Source organism: Musa acuminata, chromosome BXJ2-8, assembly GCF_036884655.1.
Source record: "Musa acuminata AAA Group cultivar baxijiao chromosome BXJ2-8, Cavendish_Baxijiao_AAA, whole genome shotgun sequence".
Taxonomy (NCBI): Eukaryota; Viridiplantae; Streptophyta; class Magnoliopsida; order Zingiberales; family Musaceae; genus Musa; species Musa acuminata.
The window spans coordinates 47,867,026-47,877,548 of record NC_088345.1 but is presented as its reverse complement, the minus strand read 5'-3'; the positions used below and the strand labels follow the sequence as shown (position 1 = coordinate 47,877,548).

Sequence of the window (10,523 nt, the reverse complement as noted above, 5' to 3'; positions counted from 1 at the left end):
CTCTCACTATTGCAATTTTTTTGTCTCAAGGCTGCTGTAAAATGTTGGGTTTTGTCTGCCACCAGAGGATGCATTCTTTGACTAGTTGTTGTTTGAATAGTCAAGAAGAAGAAAACAATCTGCTGTGGATTAAAGTAACTTTCATTTAGAAAACTGTCTAGATCAGATACCATCAATAATTATGTAAACGAGACAAACCTGAATGATGCACTTTTAGCTGCTCTCTGCTTCCTTTGGTTGATATGCTTTTTACCTAATCCATAAGGACAGAAAAATATGTGGACTGGAAGTAAATTTCATGTAGAAAATTATTTATCTACAGACCCTCAATTATTGGGAGACAAACCTGCGTTTCTTCTCAAAGTTGGGTTTTATTGCAGGAACACAGAAGATGAAGGAAGAGTAAGTGGAAGAAGAAGAAGAAGAAGAAGCATCTGCAGCAGCTGAACACTGAACAAGCTGGTAGGTTTTATCTTCTGGCCTCATCACTTCCTTTCCTTTGAGAAACTCTCTTCTTTCTTTCTTTCACCAGAAACTAAAATCTGGTCAGATGGAACAGATACTTCTTTCAGCATAGTGAGCTATAAACTTGCAGAAAAAAGTTTGCCAATTGACATGGTAATGGCTTCTGATTCATCACAACTGCAACTCAAATGGTTGCTGACACTCTATTTTTAGGTATGAAGGAGATTTTGTCACAATAGAAATTGAATCTAAGCAATAAATCTTTAGCAGTAGAACTTGAATCCAGGCAATACTACTTGACCACTGAAGGATGAGTTTGTGAACTAAATGAGAAAAACTGAGACTTACCTCTAGTCAGGATCAGATGCAGTGTTTGTGAATCCATGATGCAAATTCCAGGGCTTGGACCACAATAGATTGATACTTGGGCATCTTCTAGGAAGACTTCTTATAAATCTTCTCACTTGGTGAAAGGAAGCCATGTTTGTTGATGCCATGATCTCCTTGCTAAATCAGCTTGTTGGTGAATCAAATAAATTCATTCTCAAAATTAAACTATGAAGATAAGCAGCCAAAAGTTATTCTTTCATGTTCTTTTCTCTTTTTAGCAAAAGGGAAGGATAAGCTTAATAGTTCAGTACTTAACTGAAGTGAATCTGACAATACTTGCCAAGGCTACATGAATAGATACTTATTCTTGAGGATGGGACAATTAGCACATCAAATCTGAGTTACGTATCAATCTTAATCTATTTATCAAGTGTCTCACAGAATGAGTTACCTCAACAGCTCAATCCTGCCGACTTTGTCAGATATGTCGAATTCTCCGACCAACTCTTCGGCTTCTTCGAATTCGAATGGCCTATCTGTTCCTGTCATAATAAGTGAGTTTTCTCTCTATCTTTCTTTCCTGAAATCAAACAAGGAGCTTCTTCTACTTAGCTTTTTCTTGTCTGAATCTTCATTGGACAGCAATTGTGGTATTGTGTGGAGTAGTACAAATTGTGGTAGTTATTTTGATCATAAGATGTGTGCAAAAGATCATCAGGTCTTCGACCAATTCAAGAATGATGACACCCAGTGGCTCAACTCCATCTTCCATGTACAAGGAATCAAGGATTGAAATGGAACCGATGGAAGAGTTCCTCCATAACATCCTTAAAGACAAGCCCATGAGGTTTACACCTCAGAATCTAGTGGATTTCACGCAGAATTATGTGGAGAAGTTGGGTTCTGGTGGTAATGGAGCAGTCTACAAAGGACAGTTTCCGGATGGCACACATGTAGCAGTAAAAGTCCTCCATGGAACCTCGGGCAAGAAGGAAGAGGAGCAGTTCATGGCGGAAGTCGGCACCATAGGCAAAACGTACCATATCAACCTGGTCAAACTCTATGGCTTCTGCTTCGATAAAACAGTGAAGGCACTGGTCTACGAGTTCATGGAGAATGGATCACTAGATCAACACCTCTTCGACCGCAAATGTAGAATCGAGTGGGCAAAGCTGTACGAGATCGCGACCGGGACGGCAAAGGGAATCAGATACCTGCATGAGGAATGCCAGCAGAAGATCGTGCACTACGACATCAAACCAGCAAACATTCTTCTGACGCCAGATTTCCTCCCCAAGGTTGCTGATTTCGGGTTGGCAAAGCTCTGCGACAGGAAGAAGAACACTAAGCCGACAGGAGGAGGAGGAGGAGGCAGGGGAACTCCGGGCTATGCCGCACCAGAGATGTGGCTGCCATTACCTGTGACTCACAAGTGCGACGTCTACAGCTTCGGCATGCTTCTGCTTGAGATACTGGGGAAGCGGAGGAACTATGACGCGAAGCAGGTTGAGAGCCGGGAGTGGTTCCCCATCTGGGCGTGGCGGAAGTACGAACAAGGTGAGATGGAGAGCATGTTGTCGGCGTGCGGGATCGAAGAGGAAGACCGAGAGAAAGCAGAGAGGATGTGTCAAGTGGCGTTAAGGTGCATCCAGTATCAGCCGGAATCCAGGCCTGAGATGAACTGCGTCGTCAAGATGTTGGAGTGGAAGCAACAGATTCCTGCTGTAGATAACCCGTTTGAGCACATGGACACCGACAGCTCGAGCTCAGCTCTGTGGAGTTCGATCACAAGCACAACATACTCGAGTAGCAGGGCGACCGGCAAAGATGACACTGAAGTGAGCGGTTCATCGTGATCAGATTACACACCCAAGCATTATGATTCTGTCCAAGAATCATGAAGTAGTTCTGTAACTATGATCATGAGAATATAACTTGGTTGCACCAAGAACACTTCTGTGCTTGCATGCACCTCTTTATCCAGTTCAAGTAATTCTCTTCCCGTGTGTCCTCTTTCATGTGTAATGTACCCAAGGAAAGATTCCAACAGTTGACTGCAAGATTCTCTTCTGCCAGAAGAAGATCTATTAGCTTCGGCGCCTGTTGATTCCTCTCAAAAACCACGGTGAGTTAATCTTCAGCAACAACTTGACCATAAGATTAACGAACTAGATCGAATCGAAGTACTCAATAAATGATTTGTAACACCTAAACAAGGTCAACCAGCATTCTATATAAGCATGTGATTTGCTAGCAAAGCTGATTCCTCTTCGAATTCCAAGCATGAATCCAATCGATGATGGAAATGCACGACCTCAGGGTTCAAAATGTGCATGTCCGAGGAAGAAGAGGTGGAACCAGCAAAGGTAATCATGCCTTTGCTGATTTGGGTGGCAGACTACACAAAGCAAGTTGAATGAACTCATCACCCCCTTTTATATCCATAGTATTTAGGAGTGATTGAATGACTTGCTTTTGTTTTGATTTGATGTTACAGTATTACTTTGCCTTGACTTCCTGCTGGTCATCAAGTTAGTGTTGTAATAACAGCAACCAGCTGCAGACATTCTTTGCCAAAGTATGAAAATCTATTGCACTATTTCATGTCTTCAATCAGAGGAGAATTCATCTGTTCTAAAACTTTTATAGGATTTACTTGTACTATGATCAGAAACAACTCATGGCCTAGTTTAGTAGTGGGAATTAAAAGCTGCAGAACATGTATCCTATTGATGGTAAATGCAAATAATTCTGCAATGATATTTCTCTGCTACCATATTTTTATTAGAACAAAAAGCTTGCAATTAGAGAAACAAAGAATACATAATTTTATGAGGTGTATTTGTATTCAAAGATACTAAAAATCATCAAGAAGTCATACAATATTACTTACTTGAAACAAGACATGTCTTGGACATTCTGAAACAGTTGTGGGCAGGAAGAGCTCAAGCAACATTGTTGCTTCCAACTGAATTGTTTATGACATTGATCCAAACCACAAACTCCAGGAGTAATTAAGATGATAAAACTAAACTTAGCAAGAACAGCATGTAATGCCATTGGTAGAGAAAACAATTGCTTCGATTGCTTGCAATTGTACAATGTTCTAAACATTATAAGATAATTTTGATGACTGGTTTACCAAGTGCATGCACAAAAATGCCAACAGGTGAAAGTACAGACTTGGTAGCATATCCAGTTGCCAAAAATATTCGCCTCCATGATTGGACCCTATATCTGAGAAATCTGCATGATGGCATTATATGGTAGCAGCACTACAGTCATTAAGGAAGGCTCACATGAGCATGTCCACTGTCATATGCTTGGTGTTTAACCATATACGTCTTCGGTCTTCATAATTCCCACATCGATGTTGGAGAAGCTTTCCTACAATAAATGCAGATGGAAAGATTTAGAAAAGCATCGACACAAAGGAAGAAATGGAGATCCAACATCACCTAATTATTAAAATATCAGGCAGCTAGCTCTTTGCTGACAACCTCCTTTGGTTTACCAACTTCCTTCTCCTGCAATGAAGAAGTTGTGGAATATCAGCATACCATGGAATTTATTTATCCAAAAACAAATCACAATTCAAAAAGAGATCAAGTAAATAAATTGCATTATGCCTCATTTAAAAAAATATATATGCATGACAAGGCGAACAAAAGCAAAGAAACACAAAGAGCAGGCATTTTGACTATCTTTTGTAATTTGTTTAAATATTATATAAGATAATATTTGCTACAGAGTATGAAGAAGGTTGAAGAAATTAAGATATAAGAAAAAGAGGGCAAGCATCAATCACTGAATTTGTGGCACTAAAGCACGTGCACTAAGTCCAGCTATGAGCCGTTTTGAATTAAGACATGTAAAACAAAACCTCTTCGTTATGCCAAGGCCTTTATTAAGGTCATCTTATATCTTGAGGTGTCCATCTAATATATCAGGCACCTAATAATATTGTCATCTTGTGTCACAAACAAGGATTTCTCTCTCAGATTGCCTTCTAAGATGACAAAGCCACCATAAGTTTCTATCACTCTAAAACACTCAATGTTTAAATCAGATAGCCAATAAGATCTAATACCGAAGTACCAACTTCAGCTGTGCTTTGTTTACCATGCAAAAGCACAGTAAATCTATGCCTGTCCCTAGCTTTTCCTGCCTCGTGATTCTAAATTAGCCAAAAGCAAATCAACATGACAAGCAAAACACAAAGTCTCAGAAAATGCAGTGTGAAACAGTCAAACTTGCCTACTTTTAAAACCGGCCTGTTCTTTTTTCTAAAAATAAATACAGTACTTAGAAATACTTGTGATAACAAATTTGTCTCCACTTAAACACTCATAAGCATACCAAATTATATGTCCATCTGTACCAAATTCTCTCTATAAAGAATTCTTAAAACTACCAAAGTCAAAACATCCATCCCGGCTGCCCGGCAACCCACATCTTTCTCCACCTCTTCAAACACAGACTAGAAACATAAGAAAAGAGTAACTTGAAACAGGACAAACTAGCATCTAAAAATTTTATTACTAGCTACTGAAACTCTTGCCAGCATCAATATTATAACCTAACCTAAAAAAAGTTAACAAAATGCAACATGACAAGTTAAAGATAACTATAGATCCAACAATTCCTGAAGTATTATAAACTAACCTAAAAAAAGTTAACAAAATGCAACATGACAAGTTAAAGATAACTATAGATCCAACAATTCCTGAAGGTATCTGACATTTGAGAAGGTCTATAAAGTAAAATGTTGTTCATCACATCCAAACCTGAACATAGCCATAGATCTAAACACCCAACAGGGGGCCATATATTAAACTAGATGAATGAAAAAAAAAAGCTGAGAGTCATCTACTTGAAGTAAAATTAATAATAAAAATAATAATAAAACCCAGGAACCTGTAGACCACAGGAAAAGGGCGCTAACCTTTCCATTATTCTCGTAGTAATCGTTCAACGCCCACTGATACTTCGACTGGTCCAATCCAAACCAATCCGCCAAGCGCTCATCGAAGCTTGAATGCACTAGGAATGAAAACCATGAAAGCACCAAACTTTCAGAACCCCTCATTCGAAGAAACTCCCGGAAAACAACCAAATAAAACCTAAAATCTCAACAAGAAGGTACCATCTTGGACTTTAGCGACGGCGTCCCAGAAGAATCCGAACACGGACCCGGACGACTTGGTCGCCGGCTTATCGAACTGCAGCGGGGGGACCTGCACCGGGGGCATTGATGCCGGCACCGTGAACAGCGAAGGTACAGACTTCTCCGGCAACGGGGTGACTTTTCCAGGGCTGGCGCTCTGGGACCTGGGAGTCTCGGGGAGCTTCGGGGACGGCGAATAGGTAGCTTTCTCCGGGAAAGGAGCCACCTTTCCAAGGCTGGCGCCCTGGGGTTCAAGAGCCTCGGAAGGCTTCGGGGTGCGCGGAGGGGTGATGAAGACTGTGTACCTCCCGACCTTGCCGATCACCGGAGGCGGCGGGGCCTCTCGCACCAGCGCGGAGGCCATGGCGGAGGAAGAGGAGCGGGGCAAGTGATCGGAGGAGCGACTTGTGGTGTTAGGGTTTCAGGGGGAGAGGTAAAGAGGAGGCATTGGACTGGCAGAACGCAGTCACCATTCGTGTAGCAAAGAAGGCGTTCGAGCTTTCAAACGGTATACGAGGCTTTTCTTTTTCTTCCTTCGCTTTTCTGCTGCGTGCCGACCAAAGGAGAGACCACTGTCGCCGAATCTTAAAATAATTCCACCCATTACGTATCTACCCGTTCTTCACCGCTTCATTACTAGACAATTCAATTAATCCCACACCAATCACAAGAGAGGTAGCACCAGTGTAACTACTTAGTGAGTAGATAATAATTAATCCATGGATACATCGGGTTTCGAAAACTAAAGCTGCAAGGCCGCTTCGGCGGATAATGGACGTAGAGTTGCAGTAAATACCAATTATGCCACTATCTACACTTGGTCTCGCGCTGGCGTTGTAAAGGTAGTGGGTGAGAGCTTGGTAAATTAGAGATTGGATGTAGGGGTTTCCGGTAATTTGGTAAGCACGATAGATTAGACGCTTGTCGCATTTATATTATCACGAGTAAGGCGCCAACTGTCAGACTCCGACACGAGGAAGACCGACGTGTTGTGTTGTCTTTGACCGAAGGTGTGTTGTCTCGCGGAGGAGAATACATGGGTGTTGATTCTGTTAGGCGAAATTATAATTCCTACAAAATTAGTACCTCTTTTATTTATTTCATATGTATATATATATATATATATATATATATATAATTTATTAAATGACATTGAAGCTCGATTTATTATGGATGATTTAAATACTATGTATTTAAATTAATAATTTTACCATATAATTTATAAATTTAAAGTTAGCAATAAGAAATAAATAATAAATGAGATTGACAAGGGATAAAATTAAAAAATATATATATTTCACTCATATTTTTATTAAAAATAGAGTGTCGATCGAGTTGTATGTTCGATCGAATAGATCGATAATTATATATTTACGTGTGTTATTCGATTTGAATATCCTATTATGACTTGGAATTATCAAGTTAGACCAATATTTTTAAGTGGATCTAACAATAACATCCATTTACTCTTAAAATCTTTTCAAGAACATCACAACCTCTATGCCTAGTGTTTTCATCCTTTTCTTACTTTCATTTATTTTTATCTTCTCTAATATTTGAAGAGGATCAAATATACACAACTTTACCTCTATAATTGAAGAGATTATTATTTTTGGATCGTAATAAACTAACCTTACTCGGTATGAATCAAAATATTGAACTAAAATATTTCAAAATTCTCAAAGTTATTGAGTGACACAGGCTTTTTCTTATTGATGAAATGAGGATTAGAGGACAGTGGCATGGCTTTTGCCAAAGAATGAGGACACCCAAGGAAGCTGGTCTACTTTGGTAAAGAGACAAGGTTTCAGTCACTGGTAATCTCTCTTCTTGTGCTCAGCTTTTGTGGTATCAGCTAATCATATCTTCTTTGCTTTCCCAGCAATAACACAAAGCTAAATTGAACCTTCTTTACCTTTCTTTCTTCCCTCTCAGCCAACTTTAAAAGAGGGTAAGGATTATTGGAGGTAATCAACCATTCATATGAATGACTAATTGTTTTATTAGGGAGGGGGAGAAATCTTGATATAAAGAAAAAAATGGTAAATCAATAATATGATTTGGTAATCCCTACCTATATAAAACTCAAATTTATTTATTATATGATATCAATAAAATCCAAAGTATGAAATTCTTTGTATATCTTATCGTGTAAATCATATAAAAAAAATTTCGTCTTCCTCTCTATCTCACTATTGAAAAAAACTCTAACAATAATCGAGGTATTCTTTTTTTTTATACTTCATCTCGCTCTTCAAGATATTGAGATATATAAAGTATTTATACGACAATTAAACCCTAATTTCCATGGGATTTCTTTCCATACATAATTTTTTTCCTCAAGTGATTCGATTCCGATTATGACTCAATAAAATCCTTTTTTATGGAAAAGAAAAGGAATAATCACTCAGTAATTTTGGGTTGCATGCTGCAATATTTAGCCCCATTGCAACACAATCAGAGAAATAGAATGTGTCCACCGGGAGAAAGTTTAGTAGAGATGACAAAGTACACAGAAACAATAGCAAACCTCTGCATGACATATATACTACTGGTTGCTGAATCTGTCATTGTGAAGGAACTCCACCAGCACATCAGTAGTAGCATCCATCACTGTACATAAATTTGTTGCTTTCTCTGGACTAAATTGTTATGTAATCTAAAAAACCCCACTGAGCTAATTGACTTGCATGATTGAGAGAATGAAAAAAATACATCAGATAGAAACTGATGCAACTGGCAATTGATCTTTCATGTTCTTGCACAGATGAGGCAGTACCTTTTGATGGAGCTTGTTCAGATTAACAATTAAGTCATGAAGGTTTGTTTGACTAGGTGAGCATGCAGGCTGCAGCAATGGCAGTCTGCTGACATCTAACACAGACACTAAGGAATCAACCAGTCATTAGTTCAGATGTGATGAATCAACCTCAGGCAGTCTTACTGTAGAGCAATCAGACACTTGTTCACCTCAAAATCATCATTCCATTCAGCAGTCATCATAAGACTGAATGCAGATTCTGGAAGAGACTTTGAACACATAGCATTCAACTATTTTTAGTGGAAGTTATGCAATTTTATACTCTGTGAAGGTCACAACAATTTTGTCTACATGACTTTACATATATAGCATTGGATATAAATTTCCCTTTTAAGTGAATTATTTGCTTAAGAAATACACCATAATTATATGTATGATTTAGTTCATGATTCCAAACCTGTATGTAATAAATTATTTATATGTTATATTTTAGTTGAAATCGAATCAGTGACGTTCTTATTAGATTATAGAGAAAGATCTCAATCTCCTCATTTTATTATTCAATATAATTGTTTGCATCGTCAGAATTATAATTACTTTTCATTTTCTTTACCGGTGTGACAATGTTATATACTTGAAATATTAAATAAGATGAAACTTTTTTTTTTGGCATGCATTATTATTAGTATTATTACTATTTTATTTCTTTTTTTTCCTTTGATTATCATGATTATTAACCATATTTTCCTTATTACTTTCGAGTGATTTCATAAAAAAAAACCTACTCCATCTTTTTAGATTTTTTCCGATAGAAGTCTTCACATTTTGTATCTCTTAAACCCTTTATATTTGTAATACCTCCTACTTGACTCTGTACTAATTTCCACCCATATACTATGGATCGATCTATAAGATATATCATTAAGAAATATATTTATTATAATATTTTTAAATAATCTAACACTATTTTTTATCTCAATAAAATACTATAATCATTATATTTTTTATATCTTATGAGCTGATCCATTAGAGTGTTTGATGAAAGGTCAAGTCAACGATATTATATGTATAAATAATTTACGAATGCACTAAATAGAAACTTTGAGAATTTTCGGAGAAAAGTTCCAAATCTTTTGGGTGAGACTTGCTTTTGAGTATATATTGAAAAATAAAATAATTATAAAGAATTTTGTGTTCAAAAAATATGTAAATATTGATAGATGGTTTTAGGCGAGACTTTTATTGGATATCTTTCTTTGGTGTGAAGTAGCTGACAATGAAACAGCTTGTTACGCATTTCGCGGAAGTCAAAATCCTCATCCGTTGACTTTGACCTTGTGAGATCAAATTCCCACATCACCTCTCTCCCTCTTGGCTTATTACGCTTCACTCCGCCACCATTCGCCGTCGGAATGTACTCGATCAAGTTCACACCCAATCATATGACATCGGTCTTTGGACTAAACCCAAGTCAAACCCAAGAACCAATCTCCGTTGACTTTTAACGTCCAAGTTCAAACTCCTACAGCCGTCTCATGTCAAATTCCCATGTCACCTCTCTCTCTCTCTCTCTTGGCTTATTACACTTCACGCCGCCACCATTCGCCGTCCAAATTTACTCGATCTAAGTTCACACCCAATCATACGACGTCGGTCTTTGGACTAAACGCAAGAACCAATCCCCGTTGACTTAAACGTAAAAGGTCAAACTAGCACAGGCGTGGCTGCTCCCCCAATCGGAAGCATAGATCCTCCCGCCACCACATCGTACCGCATTGCTTCGAGATTAGTCCCAAGTCA

General features: G+C 38.2%; 2 protein-coding genes across 4 annotated transcripts; one reads left to right on the top strand and one right to left on the bottom strand.

The window, feature by feature from the left end:
- The first annotated feature begins 307 nt into the window (after window positions 1–307).
- On the top strand, window positions 308–2,885 carry LOC135585355 (G-type lectin S-receptor-like serine/threonine-protein kinase At1g34300). 3 transcript variants are annotated; one of them, XM_065122225.1, is made up of 4 exons: window positions 358–462; window positions 560–678; window positions 1,255–1,349; window positions 1,438–2,885. In XM_065122225.1, the coding sequence occupies exons 3-4, from the start codon at window positions 1,280–1,282 to the stop codon at window positions 2,649–2,651; spliced, it is 1,284 nt and encodes a 427-aa protein (XP_064978297.1). In that variant the 5' UTR covers window positions 358–462; window positions 560–678; window positions 1,255–1,279; the 3' UTR covers window positions 2,652–2,885. The 3 variants fall into 3 exon arrangements, with proteins under 3 accessions (XP_064978296.1, XP_064978297.1, XP_064978298.1); XM_065122224.1 differs by lacking the exon at window positions 560–678 and having other exon boundaries at window positions 308–462; XM_065122226.1 differs by lacking the exon at window positions 560–678 and having other exon boundaries at window positions 381–462; window positions 1,278–1,349.
- A 973-nt stretch (window positions 2,886–3,858) lies between these two features.
- Window positions 3,859–6,478, bottom strand: LOC135618259 (proline-rich receptor-like protein kinase PERK9). Its single transcript, XM_065119130.1, has 4 exons — window positions 5,942–6,478; window positions 5,741–5,838; window positions 4,254–4,322; window positions 3,859–4,182 (listed from the first exon to the last, which is right to left on the bottom strand). The coding sequence occupies exons 1-3, from the start codon at window positions 6,324–6,326 to the stop codon at window positions 4,269–4,271; spliced, it is 537 nt and encodes a 178-aa protein (XP_064975202.1). The 5' UTR covers window positions 6,327–6,478; the 3' UTR covers window positions 3,859–4,182; window positions 4,254–4,268.
- Between the last annotated feature and the right edge of the window lie 4,045 nt (window positions 6,479–10,523).